The 24,270-nt window shown below is 42.6% G+C and overlaps 1 protein-coding gene across 11 annotated transcripts in view; it reads left to right on the top strand.

Annotated features, from left to right (window-relative positions):
• Window positions 1-15,808: 15,808 nt before the first annotated feature.
• WAC (WW domain containing adaptor with coiled-coil) overlaps window positions 15,809-24,270 on the top strand; it is a 79,863-nt gene continuing 71,401 nt past the window's right edge. For 2 of the 11 annotated variants that reach the window (XM_069547743.1, XM_069547737.1), the window contains exons 1-3: window positions 16,300-16,648; window positions 17,022-17,059; window positions 18,568-18,780. In XM_069547743.1, the coding sequence (XP_069403844.1) occupies window positions 16,608-16,648; window positions 17,022-17,059; window positions 18,568-18,780 (292 nt within the window). In that variant the 5' untranslated portion in view covers window positions 16,300-16,607. Of the gene's footprint in view, window positions 16,094-16,143; window positions 16,649-16,721; window positions 16,856-17,021; window positions 17,060-18,567; window positions 18,781-24,270 lie in introns of those variants that run through there. The other 9 variants (XM_069547746.1, XM_069547739.1, XM_069547745.1 and 6 more) reach the window with 9 other exon arrangements.

Genomic DNA, 24,270 nt, shown 5'->3' with positions numbered 1-24,270 from the left:
AGTTCTCCAAGCCAGACTTTAGCAATACGTGAACCGTGAACTCCCTGATGTTCAAGCTGGTTTTCGAAAAGGCAGAGGAACCAGAGATCAAATTGCCAACATCCGCTGGATCATGGAAAAAGCAAGAGAGTTCCAGAAAAAACATCTATTTCTGCTTTATTGACTATGCCAAAGCCTTTGACTGTATGGATCACAGTAAACTGTGGAAAATTCTGAAAGAGATGGGAATACCAGACCACCTGACCTGCCTGTTGAGAAACCTATATGCAGGTCAGGAAGCAACAGTTAGAACTGGACATGGAACAACAGACTGGTTCCAAATAGGAAAAGGAGTACGTCAAGGCTGTATATTGTCACCCTGCTTATTTAACTTCTATGCAGAGTACATCATGAGAAACGCTGGACTGGAAGAAACACAAGCTGGAATCAAGATTGCCAGGAGAAATATCAATAACCTCAGATATGCAGATGACGCCACCCTTATGGCAGAAAGTGAAGAGGAGCTAAAAAGGCTCTTGATGAAAGTGAAAGAGGAGAGAGAAAAAGTTGGCTTAAAGCTCAACATTCAGAAAACGAAGATCATGGCATCTGGTCCCATCACTTCATAGGAAATAGATGGGGAAACAGTAGAGACAGTGTCAGACTTTATTTTTGGGGGCTCCAAAAATCACTGCAGTTGGTGACTGCAGCCATAAAATTAAAAGACGCTTATTCCTTGGAAGAAAAGTTATGACCAACCTAGATAGTATATTCAAAAGCAGAGACATTACTTTGCCTACTGAGGTCCGTCTAGTCAAGGCTATGGTTTTTCCTGTGGTCATGTATGGATGTGAGAGTTGGACTGTGAAGAAGGCTGAGCACCGAAGAATTGATGCGTCTGAACTATGGTGTTGGAGAAGACTCTTGAGGGTCCCTTGGACTGCAAGGAAATCCAACCAGTCCATTCTGAAGGAGATCAGCCCTGGGATTTCTTTGGAAGGAATGATGCTAAAGCTGAAGCTCCAGTACTTTGGCCACCTCATGCGAAGAGTTGACTCATTGGAAAAGACTCTGATCCTGGGAGAGATTGGGGGCAGGAGGAGAAGGGGACGACCCAGGATGAGATGGCTGGATGGCATCACAGACTCGATGAACGTGAGTCTGAGTGAACTCCGGGAGTTGGTGATGGACAGGGAGGCCTGGCGTGCTGCGATTCATGGAGTTGCAAAGAGTCGGACACGACTGAGAGACTGAACTGAACTGAACTGAGCTCCATTAAGTCCTCAGAGCAGGTGTGTGATCTCAGTTAAAAGACTTGGTTCAAATTCCAATCTGGGTTTTGCCTGGGTTCAAGTTTCAATCTGAGTTGCACAGTTTCAAAATGCTGCACTTTCCTTCACCAGAACTTGGGGTTTTTATGGCCTGTAGGTAGGTGGACCCAAGTTTGGTTTTGTAACAGTCCCTTTTACTTAAGCCCAGCAAAGAAAAATGTGAAAACCAAAGAGGTAAACTTAAGATTTTGTTTTAGCTGATTTGAGGGAAAATGTGAAACCTCGCCACAAAGTACTTCTCAACAAAGCGTGCCTGGGTGAATTTCCTGGTGAAATTCAGGCCAGAGACAGACGCGAGTGAGCCCCGGTTTGCTGCATTGGATACCCCTAGTGAAGGGTTCTGTCCTCCTTTGGAAGAGCTTTGTTTGGAAGGGATCTGAAGAAAAAAAAGGGAGGAACAGGTTCTGAAGGTTATCTCCGTCAATCAGATTTCTGCAGGAGCCCCTCCAGGGCTGCTGCGCCCAGCACCTGTGGCTTTCTGGAGGTCATGTGTTGATGGTGCAAGGAAGCTGCACTTGGTAGGGATTGGTTCTCCTGGCTTCCTGAGATCTCAGCGAGCTCTAAATCTCTGTAGAGCATAGGTTTATTGCAGGAAGAGGGACCCCTTCCAGGGCCTGAAAATGGACTCTTGTCTAACACTGGAAATGAATTGTCTGAGGAGACACACGTGTTGACAAAGCAAGAGATTTTATTGGGAAACGGCACCCGGGTTGAGAGCAGTAGGGTAAGGGAACCCAGGAGAACAGCTCTGCTGCGTGACTCGCAGTCTCGGGTTTTATGGTGATGGGATTAGTTTCCGGATGGTCTTTGGCCAATCATTCTAATTCAGAGTATTTCCTGGTGGCGCACATGTCGCTCAGCCAAGATGGATGCTAGCTAGAGGGATTCTGGGAAGTGGACGGACACGCGGTGTCTCCTTTAGACCTTTCCCAAACTCTTCCGGTTGGTGGTGGCTTACTAGTTCCGTATTCCTTATCAGGATCTCCTCTCATAAAACAACTCATGCAAATAGTTACTATGGTGCCTGGCCAGGGTGGGCGGTTTCAGTGTGCTTCCCCTAACAGGTTTGTCTGTAGGTGCAGGGAGCTCACTGGAACTGATGGAAGTAATGGTGTCAGGAAGGGAGGGTGATGAGGAATTTACGGTAGCAGATAGAGCAAGCCTGAAGGAGGAGATTGCCAAAGGCTTGCACCCATGTTTCCCTTGACAGCCTCCCTTTCTTTTCCTTTGCAGTGTCTGTCTCTTCATCCCTTTTTCTTTTTTTCCTATTTCTTCTTACTTTTGTTATTGACTATTCACAATTTCTTTTCTTTATTGTACTTCTTTTGATATTGCTTGTGTGCATGCTTAGTCACGTCCAGCTCTTTGTTACCCCATGGACTGTAGCCTGTCAAACTCCTCTGTCCATGGAATTTTCCAGGCAAGACTGCTAGAGTGGGTTGCCATTTCCTTCTCCAGGGGATCTTCCCACCCCAGGGATTGAACCCAAGTTTCTTGTGTCTCCTGCATTGGCAGGTAGATTCTTTACCACTGTGTCACCTGGGAAGCCCATTTTATAGAATTCACTTATTGTATTTTTGCTCAGCATAGGTAACTAAACTAAGAAATTGTACTAAGACATTTCACATTTTAATTTCCTTTCCTAAAAGTTATACACTAAGAGCCTCGTGTCAGTGACCTGTGGGATGGCTGCTTGTCGTGGGGCAGTTAGTTACTGTTTGACACTGCCTGATTTCGTCTCTCAGCCTGTTTTGAGAACACTTTACTGTGAGTCATTTTTGGAAGTGGCATCTTTCCTTCATGGGAACAAAAGGCTGTAGGACCAGGCAAATAGCAGGGAGAGGAGTATTGAGCCTGTTACCGATGACTGGATATTTAGACACTCTTGAGACTGAACGTTGAATCACTGAAGCACTGGGATGAAAACAGTTACCAGCTGAGAAGACATTCTTACTGCAGCAAGAACTTTGCTGACAACTTACTTCCTGACCCTTGAGAGCAACTTGGTTCCTGTTCTTTGTCCAAGTTGGGGGACCCAACTTTCCAGGAATTCTCTAAGCTCTTCTAATAAATTCCATTTTGCTTATTATAGCCAGAGTCGGTTTTTGATGTTCTCAAGAAAAAAAAAATCCAGATTCTATTGCCAAAAATGTTCCAGGATACCAACTCAACAGTGCTCTCTGAAGATGATGAGTCACTCTAGATACTTCAGGGACATATTTACCATTTCTAAATGAATTTTGATATTTAAAGTGAAAATTTAGAAAATTCAGCAAAAAAATAGAAAGAAAAAAAAATGTTCTCATCAGTTCAACGAAGCTACTTAAAATTATTTGTAGTTATCTCAAAATCAAAAAAGAACATACTTCTACATATCTACCCATCTATTTGAGCATGAATAAGGTAGAAATTCTGTTCTCTTTTCGTCTTTGTTACTTAGTCTTTTTTTCTATCTGTAGCCAGGTCTGTATACAACAGATCTTCATCAATGTTGGAGCCTGTCAATTCAACCACAGAAATTTCTATGACATTTCTGCTAAAGACCAGTATTTTGTTTGTTCGGTCTGCAGGAAAATAAAAGTCAGGAATGTGTTCAGGCCATACTGTCTTTTACATCACATTTATAGTGGATGGTAAACACTTAAATTGCCCAGTATGAGATGAGGATTTTGAAGCTTGATTTTGAAGCCCTAGGTTCATAGGTAATTCCTTGCATTTACTTGCTGTGTAATCTGAGGCATATTATATGATCTTTATGCTTTAGTTTCTCTATTTGCAAAAAGGGGATGAGAAATTTGCCTTCAAGGTGAATGTGAATATTAAAGGTAACATATGAAAAATGCCTGGTCATTCATTGTGTGTAACCTCTATTGTCCATGTGTCACCTATAGAAAGTAGGCTGTAAACTACAGATAGTGTTAAATATAAAAGGAGAGCAGCCAATTTCATAGTTTTTTTCCTCTTACCTATTACCTTAAATCAGTAGTTCTTTTTTTTAAAGTAACATATATTTATTTGGGTAACTGGGTTTTAGTTGCAACATGTGTCTAGTTCCCTGACCAGGGATTGAACCCAAGCCCCTGTGTTGGGAGCTTGGAGTCTTAGCTATCGGACCAACAGGAAAATCTCACTTTAAATCATAATTCTTAACTTTTTTTTTGAGTACCCCTTGAGACCAAAGAAAGCAATGGATTCTCTTTATGAAAAAAAAAAACATCACAACACAAGCCCAGAGTTTTGTATAAAATCTAGTGGGATTCTCAGACTATCTTAAAGCCATTTCATGGACTCAATATTAAGAATTCCTGCTTTAAATCAAGTAGCTCTTTTAAGCTGCCTTTTGTGCCAGGTAGTGTTATAAGTACCCATGTTTCCCGGAAGGTGGGATGGGGCTGCAGAAACAGTTCTGGCCCGAGGGCTTTGAGGGGAAGAACATAGGACTATAATGGGCAGGTCTGAATTCTCTGTTTTCTTTCCCATCAGGGGAGCTGGAAGTATTAATAAGGGACTTTAAGGTGGCAGAGTTGTAAAATGTAGGCATCCCACATCCCCAATCCCACGTCTCTCCTCTTGGTAGGAGGGACACCAAGGAGACCCACCTGACCCACACTGGATTAGGAGGGGATGGAGGGATAAATCTGTGTTGTGCAAATTTCCTGAGAAGTCAGAGTGCCTGGAAAGGCAGCTAGTACTGCTTAATCCAACTGATATACCCCCTCTGCTGACATATAAGGCCTCAGAGAACTTGGATCAACCTGGACCATGTCCATGTTAAATTGTTGTTTTTCAGTCACTAAGTCGTGTCTGACTCTCTGCGACTCCATGGACTGCAGCACACCAGGCTTCCCTGTCCTTCACTCTCTCTGGGAGTTTGCTCAAATTCATATCCACTGAGATGGAGATGTTATCTAACCATCTCATGCTCTGTTGCCCTCTTTCCCTTTTGCCTTCAATATTTCCCAGCACCAGGGTCTTTTGCAGTGAGTCGGTTCTTCACATCAAATGGTTAAAGTATTGGAGCTTCATCTTTAGCAGAGTTCCAGAGAACAGCAAGGAGAGATAAGAAGGCCTTCTTCAATGAACAGTGTAAAGAAACAGGAAAACAACAGAATGGGAAAGACTAGCAATCTCTTCAAGAAAATTTGATATCAAGAGAACATTTCATGCAAGGATGGGCATAATAAAGGACAGAAATGGTAGGGACCTAACAGAAGAAGAGATTAAGAGGTGGCAAGGATATACAGAACTATACGAAAAAGGTCTTATGACCGGGATAACCATGATGGTGGGTCACTCACCTAGGCATCCTGGAGTGTGAAGTCAAGTGGGCCTTTGGGAAGCATTATAACAAAGCTAGTGGAGGTGATAGAATTCCAGCTGAGCTATTTAAAATCCTAAAAGATGATGCTGTTAAAGTGGTGCACTCAGTAAGTCAGCAAATTGTAAAACTCAGCAGTGGGCATAGGAGTGGAAATGGTCATTGTTCACTCCAATCCTAAAGAAAGGCAGTGCCAAATAATGTTCAAACTATCGAACAACTGCACTCATTTTGTGTGCTAGTAAGGTTATGCCCAAAATCCTTCAAGCTAGGCTTCAGCAGTATGTGAATTGAAAACTTCCCGATGTGTAAGCTGGGTTTAGAAGGGGCAGAGGAAAAACAGGTTAAATTAAATCTGTATATTAATAACAATAGGTTTATGAAGTGCTTGTTCAATGGATGTGCACATATCTCACTGTATTTTTATAACTGTAGGAGGGCAGGGATTAGTATACATCTTCTATGGATATAGCAAACTAAAACTCAAAATCTACAGTGCCTTGTTCAAACACACTAGTGGAGACTAACACTCTTTTACGATGCTGTACTTTTACAGAAATATGTCTTAGAATGTTACCGCACCTGTAATAAAATCTAATCTAGCAATTCATTCATCCTAGGCTTGTTCTACAAGATGTGAAGTGGTTCTATTTCAACTAGATTCTACTTATTTAAGGGTTTGGCTAAAGTGGATGTTATATAGAGAAAGTCCACTGACTTTCTGGGAATTATGTAGTTAGTTCAATTACTGAAAGGTTTCAACAATAACAAAAAACCACATATACTTGATAAAAATTGCTAATCAAAGAAATGTATTATTGAGGAATTTGTTAACAATAATATGAATTTTATATTTTACATTTCTTTTTGTAAAAAAAACAAAATATTTGCTTCAAACAAGTGAAAGGTGTATTTTTAAAGAAACCACAAAATTAACATTTTAATCATTTTTATGAAATATATTAATTCAGAAAAGCACATAACCATATGTACAGTTTAATGGATTAAAAATAAATATACATGCATCCACCATCTAGATCAAGAAATAAGGTACCAGCCCTCTAGAAGCAATCATCTTCAATACAAACTTCACTTACTATTAATTCAACATTAATTTCCTAAATTCATTGAACATGAATTTTCCACAAATGCAACAGACACAAGAATTGAAAATAAATACAACAGAGTCTGTTCGTTAGCAAGTTTAAAGTATCAAGGTATTTTGCTTTAGATAACCTATTTCACTTGTCAAGACATATTATTCTTTCAAAGGAAGTGAGCATCACGGTAAAGGTACCGACATCTTCGGGAAGAAAGACTGAAGTGAGCTGTATTGTTCTTTTTCTTTTTTTTACTGTGGGGACATTATTCAGATTTGAATTTCTTCATCAAATGGAGATGCCATGATCACCCACTCCAAATTAAACAACTTAGAGCACAGCACAACGCAGTTTCAGATCATTTCTTTCCATATTTAAGAGCAGACTTAGACTTAGCTACGAGCAAGAAGAAATCCCATGTTACAGTTGCTTACTCAAATAGCAGATTATTTTCTCTCACAGAAAAAAAATCTGGCTGTCGGTAGTCTCTCTTGGGCTGATATGCCTGTCCACTGTGCCAGGAAACCATCCTTAGCACATGGCTTCCACTTCACAGCTCAAGATGGCTAGTCAAGTTCCAGCCATCACATCACGTTGTGCCAGAGGAAGGAGAGGTGGAATAGCCCTTTCTCTTCAAGGATTCCCTAGAAGTTTCATGCACTTCTGCTTATAACCTGCTAGACAGAAGTTGATCACATGGCAACCTCAAGATACAGGGAAGTAAGGAAATACAGTCTTCCGGACAGAGATAGTCCCACTAAAAATCAAGCGTTCTACTAAGAACGAAAAGATACTGGCAGAAGTCTTTTTTGCCACAGAGAGCTTTCATATTGGTAGTGTCCTGTAGGTAAATTTACTATATAAACAGGTCAATATTCCGTTGAATAGGGTATTTCCCTGGTGGCCCTATGGCTAAGACTCTGTGCTCCCAATGCAGGGGGCTTGAGTTCCACCCCTGGTCAGGGAACTAGATCCCATTTACCACAACTAAGTGATGGCATTCTGCAAGGAAGATCTCGGGTGCCCCAGCTAAATCCTGGTGAAGCCAAATAAGTAAAAATATACATTTAATATTCCTTCAGACAGGAAAGTAACTTTCCATGTAGAAAAACAACAAAAATCGATTTTACAATTTTGCAGATGAAATTTTTTAGATGTTGATGTAAGATGGCTTTTTAAATATATAGATGATGAATATCCCTTTTTCTAAAAGTATACTTCATGATGCAAGAAAGGATGAAAAGTCAGATGAAAAACATTTTAAAAGGAGGGAATTTGGTACCACACAGTTGCACACTATCTGTATCAAGCAGTCAACACTAACACAAGTTTGGAGCTGTGCCGATGGAGTCATATGGCCCTGCTGTGCTGGGCTGGGCTGCAAGTACAGACACCTGCTCATAAGTCCCGTGTGCTCCCTGCTGCCATGGGTTTAATGCAGTGGCCTAAATGCACATAATACAGGCCGACAGTGAGCTTAAAAGAATATCCCTACTGAAGTTATCCCATCTTGAAATGAAGCTTAATTAGGAAATACTGGACATTGACATGAGTGGTATCATAGTACTTCTCTATATTCTGCATGAAAAACTGGGTACCATGTTAAATTCTATCCTAAGCTGGCTTACACTATACCTTTTGAAGTAAGTTGCTGAATTGTGTCCAACTTTTCGCAAATTCTCCAGGCCAGAATACTGGACTGGGTAGCCATTCCCTTCTCCAGGGTATCTTCCCAACCCAGGGATCAAACCCAGGTCTCCCGCATTGCAGGTGGATTCTGAGTCACCAGGGAAGCCCAAGGATACTGAAGTGGGTAGCCTATCCCTTCTCCAGTGGATCTTCCTGACCCAGGAACTGAACTGGGGTCTCCTGCATTGCAGGCAGATTCTTTACCAGCTGAGGTACCAGGGAAACCCACTATACCTCTTATGATTTCCCCAATCCTGCAATATCCCAGGAGTTCATGGAACAAAATATCTGTATATGAGTACAGATATGGAAGGTTTTGCAGACATGATATCCTGTAGGGAGAGTGTTGACAGGGGTAGTGACTGCTATCTGCAGGACCTGGAGAAACACTTATTTAACAAGAAATCATTGCAAACTGCATTAGAGCCTCTAGAGCCCACCAGTCTTTTTTAATTTTTAAAATTTATTTATTATTTTTGTCTTAGCTGCTTTGAGCAGGCTTTCTCTAGCTGTGGAAAGCTAGTCTTTGCTGAGGTACCTGGGCTTCTCACTGCGGTGGCTTCTCTGCTTTTGGGCTCTAGAGCCCAGTTGTGGTGCATGGGCTTAGTTGCTTTGAGGCATGTGGGATCTACCTGGATCAGGGATCAAACCCATGTCCCCTACATTGGCAGGTGGCTTCTTCACTAAAGGACCACCAGGGAAGTCCTAGAATTCACCAGTCTTATAGGCAAATAGTGCTTTACCAAACATACCAAAATGGTGTAATTTCTCTAAAACTTAATGGACTAAAAGGGTCCTAAGAAACCACTTTTAAGCTTTCCCTCTGCTTTGATTCAAAGACAAATAGCTGAAGGGTGAAAGAGAAGCCTTACAGGCAGTGATAAGCTTTTTTGGGGGAGAAATTTTGCTAGTTTATATAGTTCCTAACATTAAAAAAAAAAATTAAAAACCATTTGTTCACAAAAAGAGTAGAATTGGTAAAAAGTAGATACAATGAACATTTTTGAAAACAAACAATCAGTTTTCCTATGTGAAAAGTTGCTTACCTTTCTCCTAAGGTTTGATATTGTTGGGCAAAGTCAGCAGAGGAAAGTTTACACTGAGGAATGACCTGGATAAACCAGGGATGGATCGACCGGAGCAGCGAGGCCTGCGTACCATCACCGCAGCACTTCTACTTCCTCCCCAAGAGGTGCTGTCTCCCTTACTGGTTGGATGACTGGCTGTTTGGGGGTAACTTCCTGGTAAAATGGAGTGCTTCCTTTTTGGATCCAGCCTGCTTTACTGTAATCTGAAGTAAAGCCTGGGACTTCCCTGGCGGTCCAGTGGTTAAGACTCTGTGCTTCTACTGCATGGGGTGTGAGTTTGATCCCTGGTTGGGTAGTTAAGGTCCCACATTCCTGGATGAAGCCACAAGAAAACCTCCCAAAACCTAACATGGGAAACTTTAAACAGTGTTTTTGTCAGACTACAATTTTCATCAGTGAGTATATGTGCTTACATACGAGCAGACAGTGCCATGCAAATTACATTGAATACTGCAGTTTTGTGAGCAGGGACTGGTCCATAACTTGGGGTCGCCCATGCAGCATGTCTGAGTATCCACTTCACAGGAGAGGCACAGTATTATGACTCAGGCTGTACTCTAAGTTCTGTGGGTAATTCCTCAGTTTTTTTTTTTAAGATTGTCCTGCAGCATGTATATGCCACGTGGTGCTAAATTATCTATCGAACCTCATTCACTTTTTACAGACAGCCCTATACCCAATGAAGCCAATTTTGGAGACAAGGAAGCATAATCTTGGAGACTGTGGTAATCTGCCCAATTTTACACTGCTAATCAGTGAATCATGTAGCCAGAGCACTAGATCATGTCATTCTGATTTCAAAAACCATGCTCTCAATCACTACACTGTGTCAAGGTACAGGACAGAAAGGCAAGGAGAGAAAAAAAGAGAAATGAAAAGAGGTCAGTAAAAATTCAGGGAATATATTTATTTTTGTGACCCTTTAAAAATTCTAGCAAAACCTTTTAAAGTCTCTTTTACAACTAGAGTCTTGAGGACATGAGTTTTTTATTCTTCCTCCACCAAGAGGATGGTGTTAAAATCAGGGTCACCGATGCCTTTAGATGATAGTTCTCCCCTGTAGTGGCTGACATGTATTAATTTATTGGTTGAAATACAGATCTCCTGCTCATTTACAAATTTGAGATCTCTCATTAGAAAGGCATGCAAGTAATCCGCATAAGATTAGCTACATATGCAAATTTATATTCATTTTCAAATGTTACCTTTTACAGTATCTTATATTAGGGATAATCCAGCTTTTCCCCATTTAATTTGTGACAGCAGGACTGAATTAATAATTAATGATCCTGTTTTAGAGAGCAAGCAGAAATGAAACCATATACCTTTTTTCTCTTGAGACTTACAGTATTTTGCTACTTTCTTTGCACATTTTTGTAGTTAAATCTTTCATTCAACAAATATTTATCTCATTGTCACATAGAGCCTTCACTCTAGTGAGAGCCAACCATTAAATGAAATACACAAGACATTATAGGGCAAATGGTATAAATGGAAATTGAGCAGAGTAAGGGAGAGTAAAAGAGAGTAAGTGGGGTGCTGTTTACATAGTTCCCAGAGCACTGACCTTTTTGAAAGAGATCTGAGGAGGGACATAGCGTAAGCAAAGTTGGTGCCAAGGGGAAGGCAGTAGAGTAGAGGTCTTGAGACCCAGACATGCTTGGTGTAGCAGAGGAAAGTGGAGGGTTGAGAGGTGGGAGAAGACTGAGCAAGCAAAAAAGTCCTGAATGCGAAACTGGGGATAACGTGGGTGGGAGTGGTTTACACAGGGCCTTGTACACCACGGTAAGATTCAAAGTCCACGGCTTTCATTCTGAGATGGGAAGCCATTAGTGGATTTTAAGATAGGCAAGGAGACTAAGGAATCATTTAGAAAACAGGAGAGAAACATAAGAGAGTGGAATTCCAGCAGGCAAGAAAAGGAGCTTCAAGAGGAAGAGAGTAAGTAATCAGCTATGAGTTATCAAATGCAGCTCACAGGTGAAGTAAGATGAAGACTGCGAAATGAAAAGTGGGTTTGAGAACATGGAGGCTCCTGAGGATCCAGAGCATAAGTTTAAGTGGAGTTTGGGGATCAAGTCTGACTTTCGGGTTCAAGAATGAGTAGCAGACATGCAAGTTTTTCTGTATAGGAGTGGATCAGAGCAATGGGGTAGTATTCGGAGGGAGACACGATCAAGATTTTTTCCCTGGAGGGCGGTTATTAAAATGTTCATAAGTAGACAAAAATGATCAAGTTGAGTGAGGAAACTCTTACAAGAGGACAATTCCAAGAGCAAAATGGAACTTGATATAAAAGTAGCCATTTTGGACTTGGATAGGAATTTGGACTGTCCATCCAGTTATGGAGGCTAGTAGTGTATTCAGATGGAGGAACATTGCTAGATGCAAGGGTGGGAGTGGGCCGGAGCTGCTACACATTTCTGATTCCTTCTATTTTCTTACAGAAACAAGAAGCAACACAGCAAAGACTCAGGATGTAATGTCAGGTTTGGAAGATGTTAAACAGCTGGGTAGGGTACACAGCTAAGAGAAATTAGCGAGAGGTGAAATTGAGCAGGGCTCAGTGAGGCTCCCCGGCATAGAGGCCTTTCTGTTCCCTATTTCTTGTAGGAGAGACTCCAGCCTCCACGACCTTGCCTGAGCTCCAAAGGGCAGATCAAGGGAGGAGCATACAAGAAACAATCTGAGGCAAGATTAAAGGGACCATCAAGATTAGGAGACTGTCCACCTGAGATGAAGGGCTTCCCAAGTGGTAAAGAACCCACCTGCCAATACAAGGAGATATGAGAGATATGGGTTCTATCCCTGGGTTGGGAAGATTATCCAGTATTCTTGCTTGGCAAGTCCCATGGACAGAGGAGCCTGGTAGGCTCACATCCTCAACTTGTTACGCTCACATCCTAATCTTATTAGAGACCCCACCTTTAAACCACTGTTATAAAACCCCAACATCAAGTCCTCTGGGGTTGGGACACACAGTTTTTCTAGGCAGAAACCTGGTGTGTTTCCCTTTGCTTGGTGAATAAAGATATTTTCTTCTTCACCCTAAACTGTCTCCAGGATTTGATATGGCACCTGTGCAGAGACTAAGCTTTCAGTAACATAGGGGGTGAGGAATACTGGCAGCTCATTTTCCTCAAGTATACAGTGAATTGAGCAGGGTACACGGGTCAGGTAGGTAAAGTAGAGGAAGAGAGGAGTCATAACAACAGATAATGGAATCAGATTCTCTTACAGAAGTGAAATTTTTTAAAAAATGGGTTTAACGTTTAGATATGTACTTCAGTAAATAGTCAATTCTCATCATCTGAGGCAGCTGTGTTCTACAGTCACTGGGAATGCTGAACTGCTCCTGGGGAAATAAACACATGGATGGGGTCCTGAGATACTCTTGACCACATTTTCGTGAACTGATTCAACTGATTTCTGTTTAGACATGTGGTGGTGGCTCCTCTATCCACGGAAATTTCCAGGCAAGAATATTGGAGTGGATGGCCATTTCCTCCTCCAGGGGACCTTCGAGACCCAGGGATTGAACCTGCATCTCCTGCCCTGCCGGTGGATTCTTTATTGCTGAGCCACCAGGGAAGCCTCTGTTTAGACATCTTATCTAATATATTGTTGATTCATCAGAACTGACCTCATCATGGGCAAGAGCACTAATGATATACCTAAATCAACCCGATGTACTACACATTTTTTCCACAAAGAACATCACAGCCGTCTTGTGCATAGGGGTACTAGATAATAGTTCAGCACGGTGTTTGGGGTGGGAGTGGAGGGGCACTTAAAACAGGAACGTCACCAGCTAAAAGCAACAAAAAATGCTAAAAACATGACTATGTGTGTATCGTGAAAACCACATTTGTTTACACATTAGTATGTGTGTTTACACATTAGTATGAGAAATGAAATAGGACTGAGTGTTGCCTTTACCCTCATCAGTGCCTATCAGGCAAGTCACATTCTCTACCATGAATGTCCAGAAATACTATGGATATTGATCTGGGTATTACAAATAAATTTTAGTGAGAAAGAGAACTCACCAATGCAGAATAACCGGTATGGACTGTACACTGCTAAAGCTGTTTCTCTCTGTAGCTCAGCCCAGTTTGCTGTTTTGATCAAAGGGCGTGTAATAGGTTCAGTAGACATCCAATCACTCAACAAGAAATTAGTAATAAATTTTGCTGCCAGCTTTCAAGCTGTTTGTGCATGAGACTTCTGTACTATTTTCTGTGCTGTTCCAACGTGATGTCTTGTTACAAGTGTTAAAAATTGCACTTAAAACACTCTCGTTTTTCTTTTTCTTCCATTTCAGTCACTGGCAGTTTTCTTCTTAGTTACTGACAGCATTAGAGGGCACTAAGTAGGCCTCTGCTGGTCCTCCCAAACAGCAAAAATCTGACCTTTTGACAAATAAGGCTACCTGATTAAAATAAATTTTTTCCCATCAGTTGTGATTTCTGGTCCTTTCCTCCCACATCATCCCATCTCTTGATTAGGTTAGCAATAATGTAACCGGTTAGATACCACTTCAATCAATTTTTTGATACTGATTTTTGAAGGGATCTTGTTTCTTCTGATTTGTTTCCTACCTTGCTTTTTTCTTCCATGTAAATGGCTGTATATTTAGTTTACGTTTATTACTATCCTTTGTAGTTAATGCTGCCTTACAAGAAGTTTAGAGCAGAAGAAATAAAACCACCTGAATACCATCATCCTCAGGTAAAGGTTGGGCTTCTCATAGTGGTGATAGTGGTAAAGAACCTGCCTGCCAATGCAGGAAACAGCTTCCATCCCTGGGTCAGAAAGATCCCCTGGAGAAGGGCATGGCAAGCCACTCCAGTATTCTTTCCTGGAGAATCCCATGGACAGAAGAACCTAGTGGGCTACAGTCCATGGGGTGGCAAAGAGTCTGACACAACTAAGCGACCAATACACACACCGCCACCGCTGCCACCCCCCTCCCCCTTTAACTGGGAGGTAAGCTTGGATTTTTTCACTCTTCCAATATTCCTATTCGCCACGGTGTAGTGGCAGAGTCTGACACCACTGAGCGAACAACACACACACACAGATACACTCCTTAACTGGGGGGGTGTACTTGGATTTTCCTCCTCCAAATATGCCCATGTTGCCACTGAGTCTGTAGCAGTCTATAAAATTCAATTTGCAGCAAATTTAGCGTCCCGCCCGCCCTGCCCCCGAGGCCTTTATTTGGGCTTCCCTGGTGGCTCAGTTGGTAAAGAATCCACCTGCGAAGCAGGAGACCTGAGCTCCATCCCTCGGTTAGGAAGATCCCCTGGAAAAGGAAATGACAACCTACTCCAGTATTCGTGTGCCTGGAAAACCCCATGGACAGAGGCGCCTGCTGGGCTACAGTCCATGAGGTCACAAAGAGCCGGACACGACTTAAGGACTAAATCATCACCAACACACACCAACATACACACACACGTAAAGCTTAATTGGGGAGTATACTTGGATATTTTCCCCTCTAAATATGCCACTGTGCCTGTAGCAGTCTATAAAATTCAATTTGCAGCAACTCGTTAGCACTTCCCAGGTCTTATTGGAGCTTCTCTGGTGACTCAATTGGTAAAGAATCCGCCTGCAATTCCAAGTTCAATCCCTGGGTTGGGAAGATCCCCAAGAGAAGGAAATGGCAATTCACTTCTGTATTCTTGCCTGGAAAATCCCATGGACAGAGGGGAGCCTGGTGGGCTACAGTCCAAGGGGTCGCAAAGAGTCGGCTAGGACTCTGCGACTAAACTACCACCACCACCACCAGGCCTTAGTTCACCTGCGACAAACTCCAGATGACTGGATCTGAGCGCGGACGAGCTAAAAGAGAAAAAAACGAGAAATAAAGGAGACGGTGGGGAGGGCGCGGCTGGGGTGGAAAATATGAGTGTCCCCCTACATCAGCAGGCTCATCGGGTGTTTCAAAGCAGCGGCGCTGGCCCTTCCTCCGCGGGTCCTCACCTTGGTCTTCGAAGGCGCACGGGCTTCGGGCACAAAGCACGGTGACCCTGAACACCACCTGCCCTTTTCCCGAACTTCTGGGGATGATTTAATTCTGTGAGGCCGAAGGCCTAGTTCTGGGTCTGCCGCCGGTCTGAGGCGGGAGCGAGGCTCCGGTTCCGAGGAGAGGGCCTCGCGGGAGCTCGGGCCGCCGCGCACGCAACGAGCACCTGGGCTCACCGTCCGCCCGCCGCCCAACCACGGGCTTCCCGGCCGGAGCCCGCAGGGGCGGGGGCGGGGGCGGCGGCCGGCGCGCTCCTCCGCGCCCCCCGCCCCCGCGCCGCCGGGCGCACGCGCAGCAGCGCAGCCGCCCTTATTTAGTCCGCGATGGCTCCTCGCACGCCCCACCGGCCTCCTCCCATAGACGCTGCCCGCCCCGCGCGCCCCGGGGCCCCCGGGACCAGCCTCGGGCGGCTCCCCGAGCCCGACTACCCCTAAGCCGGAACGGCGGCGGCCGAAAGGGCGCGTGCGGACCGGTAGCGGCGACCGGAAAGAGCGGACGGGTCGCGAGGAGACGAGCCAGGCCGCGGAGGAAGAGGAGGGCCGCGACGAGCCGAGGTTTGCCGAAGGCGGCGTTCCGGCGCGCGCGAGGGTGGGAGAGGAGGGGCGCGGCGGAAACTGCCGAGGGTTTCCGAAGGCCGCAGCGGCCGAGTTGCCCGGATGTAGTTGGTGGAGCGGCAGCGGCGGCACCAGCGGCGGCGGCGGCGGCGGCAGGAGGAGGAGGCGGCGAAGGACCCAGCGGCGGCGGCGGGGGGAGGAGGGGAGGAGGCGGCGGAGCGGGAGGAGGAGAAGGCGGAGGAGGCAGTCGCGCTGTCCGCGGGGCGAGCAGGACGCGTCGTGTTGCCCCCTCCCCCCCACCCCCCGGTTCGCCGCTGCCCGGCCTGAGCTGAGCGTGAGCGTGGTGCGGACTGAGGAGATGGCCCGGGAGCGCCGGCGCCAGTGACGGGGAGGTGCTGAGCGTCGCCGAGGGCGCGCCGGGCCTGCGCCGCCCGCCGCCTGCGCGCCCGCCCGCCGCCGCCGTCTCCCGCGGCCGCTCCCCCCTCCCCGACACACGCTCACAGGCCGGGCATTGATGGTAATGTATGCGAGGAAACAGCAGAGGCTCAGTGATGGGTAAATCGTCTTTTCGTTTCGAGGCGGCGGAGCGGGCGGCGGGGGGGCGCTCCTCCTCATCTGGGCCGGCCGCGCCGCCATTTTTGTTGTTAACCCTGATCCGGAGCGGCCGGGAGGGGGAGCGGCCGCGCGGGCGGCGGCGGGAGTGGGGGGAGTCGGGGGTGGACGGCCGCGGGCGGCGGCGGCCCCTCGCCGGCGGGAGCCCGTGTGAGTGCGTGTGAGCGGGTGTGAGAGCGAGAGCGTGTGCGCGCGGCGGGAGGGCGGGCTGCCTGGGGCCGGAGCGCCGCTGGGATTCGGAGCGGGGGCCTTTCTGCGGGCCCCGCGCTGGGGGCCCGTTCTCCGGCCTCAGGTGGCCTTTTCTTCTGTTTTCCAGCTGTCACGACCGGCGGGGGGACGCGCAGCCTTACCAGGTACCACGGGGCGGGCGCGGGCTGCGGGGCTGGCGGGGCCGGCGGGGGAGGGAGGAGCCGCTACTCGAGCGCAGGCTTCACAGGTCGCTGCAGGCCCTTCGGGGCCACAGACGCGAAACCCGCTTGGTGGGGCCGGAAACCCTGCGCTCGCCTCCCGGGGCGCTCGCCGGCGAGGGGTGGGGGCTTATTTTGACAGGTGACGGGAGGAAGTTCAAGTTCTTTTTGCGGGGAGGGTGGGGGGAAGGGAATAAAAACTGATTCTTGTCCAGGAAGGACCTGACTCGGTTATTCGGGTGTGCGGGACTCGGTAGGACAACGTGTTCAGTAACTCTGGAATCACCTTCATTTGTTGTTTTGGGGAAACTAAAAGTTAACGCAGAAGTATCAGAATTAGACGGAAGGGCAGGGAAGAAGCCACTGATGGGTTTGCAACTCTTTAAGTGTGTTGTAAACCATTACCCCTTCCCAGTTTGTTTTCGGTGGAAATAATTGTCTTCAGTGAAAGATGGCGCTTTTCTTTCTGTAGAAATTGAGATCTTTGAGTACTTGGGTAATTCACTGTCCTGAAAGGAGTTTTAGGTACATAGTTTTCTTTTTGTGACAGCTTCGTGTAACATTGTAAAAGTTTTTTTGAAAGAGTTGGCCCCTGTTTTCCGGGGGAGGAAAATTCATTAATTTGTAACTGTGGGGTGACTCTAGAAGTAAATACTTACTGCATCTGACCACTTAAAGGATAGGAGAGCGGGTTTCCAAGCTAACGGTTGTGTTTCTGGATAGCATGAGTTAAAGTTCCAGTTAAAAATCTAGGTTCCTTGACGGGTAAAACATTGTGCATTACATTTGGATAGGTCAACGATTAAACTGTTGAATCACACTCTAAAACATGGTTAATTATGCATTAAAAAAGACAGCTATATCATGGTTGTCTTAAATATGTTAAATGTTTTTTGAGGGAGTTCCATTAAGTTCCATTAGGATAGGTCAGAAATAAGAGCCTACATTTCTATACCTTAAAATTGTTTCCCATGCCTGCAAGAGTAGTTAAACTAGATCTGAAATGCCTTACTTACTTGAATCCAAGAATTGGAGAAATTCTGATGAGAATTCTCTGAATTCTGATGCTTTTTTTGGGTCAGATCGAAGAAACATGTTTATGCTTATTTGTATTTGTGTCTAGCATAGTTGCAGAGCAAAAACATTAGAGTAGTACTCAGTGAATACTTAAACTTTTTAACTGGCAGAAAAGTTTGAGGAGTTAATTTGTCAAAGTGTTGATTTCTTGTGTTTACAAGATGATTAATAGAAGGTTTTTTAAAAAAAACACATTTTGATATGTATGATGAGCCTTACAATAACTTGTGTTTAGGTCTTGTGTGAGTAACTTAAAGGCAGAATTCAAAAAGAAAATTTCAATTTTACAAATTTATAAAACTGAATATAGGTAATATAGCAAATTTTATGATAAAACTGACTTATGAAATTAAAGTTTGATTTCTTTTTTATTTTGGGGGGGTGATGTTTTACAGGCACTTAAGTATTCATCGAAGAGTCACCCCAGTAGTGGTGATCACAGACATGAAAAAATGCGAGACGCCGCAGATCCTTCACCACCAAACAAAATGTTGCGGAGATCTGATAGTCCTGAAAACAAATACAGTGACAGCACAGGTCACAGTAAGGCCAAAAATGTGCATATTCACAGAGTTAGAGAGAGGGATGGTGGTGAGTAGCTTTTTCTATTGAAACTTACATTTATTAATAATAATTCTATGTAAGACAAAAAGTTTTAGTCATATTTCCAGTTTGCAAATGTTACTAAATGTTTATGTCATCAGAATATTTTGATTCCTAAACAAATTATGTAGAAATAAGATGCTGACCCCAGAATCTACAGCTGGACCCCAGTGGGTGATAATTAGAGGATGCATTTATGAATGTAGCCTACCAGTGTTTTATTAATGGTGAGTGACATGCAGGACATTTCTCCAAGAAAGGAATTTTCAGCTTTTCAACTTTCCAAGATTGCAGTTTGGCTTGGTTAATTTTGAGATCCTTGTTTCTACTTCATTTTATTTTTTAAGGAGTTCAGGTGTGTGTTCTTGTGGTAAAGTATGAATTTTAAAATTTAGAAGGTTTTTTGAGACAGTTCATGGGTTAAGAAAGTCATTCATGATACAGGAAATTTTTGTTAGGTTTTTCTAAGAAAAATACTATTTCATATTTTCCAGGGTCTTATTAATGTAACTTCTGTATGTACTCAGATACTCACCTTTTAAAAAGTGCATTTCAGTGGTTTTACCCTTCAGCTATTACTTTGCTTCAAGTTTTTTGTGGTAGGAGGCTGAAAATAAATTGTTTTCAGATTTAATGTATCCAAAATTTACCAAAATAATCAGATTTCCTGTCTACATTTGGCATTCATTGAGGGACAAGCCAGTTTCACTAAGTCAATTAATCATCTCTATTATTTATAAGATCTTAAATTGCATAATAGATAATGTGTTTGAAATAAATACAGCCCATTTTGATTGTGTTTTTATAAGCTTATAAGGAAACTCAGAGTCCCTCATGGCTTTCTGTCTCTTGATTTTCAACTATCTTCAAATCTTGCTTCTTCTGGTTCTCTTTTTGCCTCCTAGGATAGAAATCAGCTATATTCAGTGTGATGAGATATTGGAAAACATTGGCCTCCTCTGTATATGATTGGTGGGTTGAGGAAGTTAATAGTGGTGAGAAGATTGCATGGAAAAAAAAAAGATTGGATGGAGATGGAATATTTGGATGGTTATTGAATGGGAGGGGAGTTTAGTTCTCTGTTAAATATAGCATAGCTGTATGCTACTTACACATATAAACATTTGTTTGGAAATAACAGCAGGTGGATTTGGTTAATAAGTTAGAATTTTGGGGGCAAATTAATATTAATCTTTGGGGTAAGTTTTGTGTAGTGTTATGTTTAGCCTGAGATTCTATTACCAGTCACTACTATAGTGGATTTCATTTCAAATGTTGGATTTTAGAAGGCAGTACTGTGACTAAATAGGATGTGGCACCTCATCTCCTTAAAGAGAATAAGTATCCCAGGTTCTCTTTTAGTGAATATGATTTGGTTAATCTGTCATCTACCCCCAGATCCAGAAAAGGGTCATTTTAGGTACTCTAGGAAACTTCTGTAAATGTTTTCATGCATTTACAGTGAACTGTGTCTGATTAAGTTCTTTTACAGGTGAAATACTCGCAAGAACATTCTGTTGCTTAATGCTTAAATATTGAGCAAACATTGGGCGTCCACTGTGTGTCAGCAGTTGTGTGGTGTGCCTGGAAGTAATGCTGAGATGTAGTCCTGTCCTTGAAGCTGTTACTAAAAGCTCTGACTTTGGAGAGCTACTTGTTTTTAGCTGCTTGCTTTTTTTTTCTGTACTCTTTTTTTTTTTTTTCCCCCTTCATTTTGATTTTCATTTTCCTTCCTCTTGTTGGCTTTTGGTTTCTTTTTTATTTGCATCTGTTTGCTGATGTTTCTTTAGTTCCATTTGTAAGAAACTTATCTTTCTGATCTAGTCATTTGCTAAATTAATCCCCTTTTCTGATTTGCTTTTTAGCTATTTGCTTGTCTTCCTCTGGAGCCTTTTAACTAATACTAACTTCATCCCTGGTCTAACTTCATTCCTGGTCTGTATTATCTCTCATATACTTGGCTGCCATATTACTTTACACCATGGAGGAATAATAACAAATACTGTAAAATGCGGTCTGTATTCTTGAGTGCAGAGAGCATCTTTGATGTTAATTCTGTGTTTTAAAGATGTGAAGTGGTGACTCTTCCCTCAGTTAATTCTTAGATATTTAAGTCATTATACTTTGACTCCAGCTGTTTTTTTCTTAACAATGAGAGTTTGAAACTAACATTTTAAAGTGAATATGTGTAATTTCATTATAGATGTTTGTATTCCTTGATATTTTTATCTTTATAAATTCAATTGTATATGTAGATAGATTTTCACATAAAGATAAAAACTATTATTCAAAGTCAAATGCAAGTAAGCTGGATTCTCTGAGTACTCAGCCTGTGTGAGTAACAATATAAGAACAGGTTACTATATTATTGAACTAATATAAAATTGATTTTTATTTTAGGATTTTAAAATCTAATTTTAATAAGTGCCTAACTCAAGCGTCTACATACCCCCTACCCTACCCCACACTGCCCCACCGGGCTTTACTGGCATCTGTCCACATCACAGTTTTTTTTTTTTGTTCTTCTTGTCACCTTAGATTTCCTTAAAGTGTCAATTTAGAGTAATATATAAAAAGACTTTAAGACATACTAATACTGAAAGAAATCAGAAAGTAGGGATTGAGGATTGTCACTCCCTGCAGAAGATTGAAGTCTGCAGTTTAAAAGGATTTATTCCAACTAAGTTTGTACAGTTAAAGGAATTAGAGATTTTTATCCCATAGGATTTATGAAAGGGAGTTTAGATTATTTATTGTAACTAAGGGAAATTTTGTGACATAACATTACCTAAAAGTTCATTACTTGGTGGAAAATTATTTTTACATATATTGTGATCAACTTGCAAAATATAATCTTTTGTTTAAAAATAACCAAAAGCAGGAATCTAAGGTACAGTCGTTTGATTTTTTTTTTTATAGCTTAGGTTGAATTTGTACTTAATGGAATTTTTAAGCTTTTTCCATTTCATTAAAGTATGTTTTTGTTGACTAGTTCTAATGATAATTTTACCAAGTAACTTTCAGGATGATGCTGGTACCAGTGAGTTTAGGAATGAAGGGTAGCTTTATAGGAATTATGTAAATCTGTTGCACAAAAGTTCAGCCTCATGGGGGTTGTCCCATTTTTCTTATCTTCCCTCTAAGAATTAACTGTTAGAAACATCTTTTAGGGGGAGATAGCTTAGTTCAGTTGGTTAATCAAAATCGAAAAAAAATTATTCTTTACTGGTTCCCTGAATTGTGGGAATTAAGTGAATTTCTATAGCTTTTAAAGTTAGTATTCAAATATTTTTGAATACAAAGGGAAAATTGCCTTAGTGCTTACATTTCTAAATTCTTTCTTTAAAGTTTTTCACTGCATAATGAAAGTATCCCCCCCCTCCTTTTTTTGGGTCGTTTACCCATATTTGGAGAAATTGGGAAATTTAATCCAATTTTCAAATGACAGTTACTGTAACATTTGAAGGAATTGTTATTCAGTAGAAAGTATTTGGGGATAACTTGTTTTTATAGTTTTTAAAATAATTTAGTAATATTTTAGTATTCTCACATTAAATAGACTGATAATTGCATAGTATGACTTTTGTGGTTCTTTGAATAACTTTACACTGGGATAAAATGAAATATGCTTTGCATTTGTAATGTTAGAAAGTACTATAAAATTGAACAGTCTCATTTGATCCTTGCATTGACCTTGGAAGGTAGGTAGAACAGATAGTATCCCTGTTTTATAGTTTATGGATGAGGGAATATTTACTTGTGTGAAAGGAACCAATAGTAAGATTGGTCTAGAAACGGGTTTCCCAGATGGCACTAGTGGCAAAGACCCTGCCTGCCAGTGCAGGAGACATGAGAGACATGGGTTTGATCCCTGGGTTGGGAAGATCCCCTTGAGGAGGGCATGGCAAGCCATTCTTGGTATTCTTAAAGAGGTGGTTATTATGATATAATGGATTTCAGTTCACAGTCAAAACTATTTTGGTATGGTTTACTTTAAGATCTTAAATTTTAAGAAAGAAAATAAGTGAAGTTGCTCAGTTGTGTCCACCTCTTTGCCACCCCATGGACTGTAGCCTGCTAGGCTCCTCCGTCCTTGCGATTTTCCAGGCAAGAAGACTGGAGTGGATTGCCTAAGGCAGTATTAATTGAACTGATTGAGTTATGCAAGATGTATTTAAAGTTCTTGGTGAACATGCTTAGGATTTGGGGTTCATAATTTACAGAAAATATGTATTCTAGATGGTCTTTCTGTTAAGCCTCTTTTTGTCTTATCCTTTTGTGCAGGATGGTTTGGGTTAAGTTGTTAATCATTTTGTTATGGTGCTGAAAAGAGTGGAGTTAGCAGTGAGCTGGGGGTGTCTTCATACCCCACATATGTACCTGTACTCTTCTTCTGGGACCTTATACTAAGTATTGGAGGAGGAGTTTGTCAGTCATTTCAAAACCAGTTTTTTAGGGCTTGAAAATATATCCTATGAAGAGTCTCCTTTTTATGATTTATTTGATGCATGGTAATTTTGAAAGCCATTTTATATCCGGTCTCACAACCCTTTGAATTAGGCTGATCAGGATTATTCCTGTTTTACGATGAACATATAATCCAATTATGTAGCCTACTATTAGCTATTGAAAGTAGAAGGCAAGTGTTTTTGCTGCATATAAAACCTTATCTCTACCTTACAGTTGTACTCCAACTATAACCACTTGGTTACATCTCTAATAAACCCTTCAAAAGTTGAAAATACATAAGTTGGGAATGCATTTAATACACCTAACCTACTTTAAATGTTCTGAGAACACTTACATGAGCCTGCAATTGGACAAAATTACCTAACAGGAAGCCTGCTTTATAATAAAGTATTGAATATCTCATGTAACTGCTGTACTGAGAGTGAAAAGCAGAATTGGCTGTAAATGTAGGAGTTGTTTCCCCTTCTAATTACGTGGCTGACTGGGACGTCCGTCTCTATGCTGCTGCCGCCCCATCCTCAGGGTATATACTAGCCTGGGAAGAGAGCAGAATTCACAATTAGAAGTGCGCTTTTCACTCTGCATGCCTGTTGCTTCCACATCATCGTAAGGCCAACAGATTCTAAGTTGAACTGTGGTATATACTTAAAATTGCTATTCTCTCCTCTTACCTGGACTCTTCAACAGCCTCTTAAGTGGTGTCCTGCATCCTTTTTGCTTTGTACTGTTATTCACAGCACATAGCTGGAGTGGTCCAGATAAAATGCCAGTCAGCTTACATTACTCAAGTTCAAGACCCTCCCTTGACCCTGTTACTTACCAATGCCTGTAATAGGCTCTTTGTAAAATCTGGTGTCTGGGTGTTTGTGCTGCTCTGTCCACATTGGCCCTCAGGAAGTTTGTTCTGGTCTCAAGAGTTCTGCTCCTTGTTTCTGGGATGCTCATCTTTCTGTATGTCCACCTGATGCTGTCTCATTCCAGTAGGGGTCAGTTTCAGCACCCCCTCCC

The sequence above is a fragment of the Ovis canadensis genome, chromosome 13 (genome assembly GCF_042477335.2).
Source record: "Ovis canadensis isolate MfBH-ARS-UI-01 breed Bighorn chromosome 13, ARS-UI_OviCan_v2, whole genome shotgun sequence".
NCBI classification, from domain to species: domain Eukaryota; kingdom Metazoa; phylum Chordata; class Mammalia; order Artiodactyla; family Bovidae; genus Ovis; species Ovis canadensis.
This window is presented reverse-complemented; position numbering and strand designations above follow the sequence as displayed.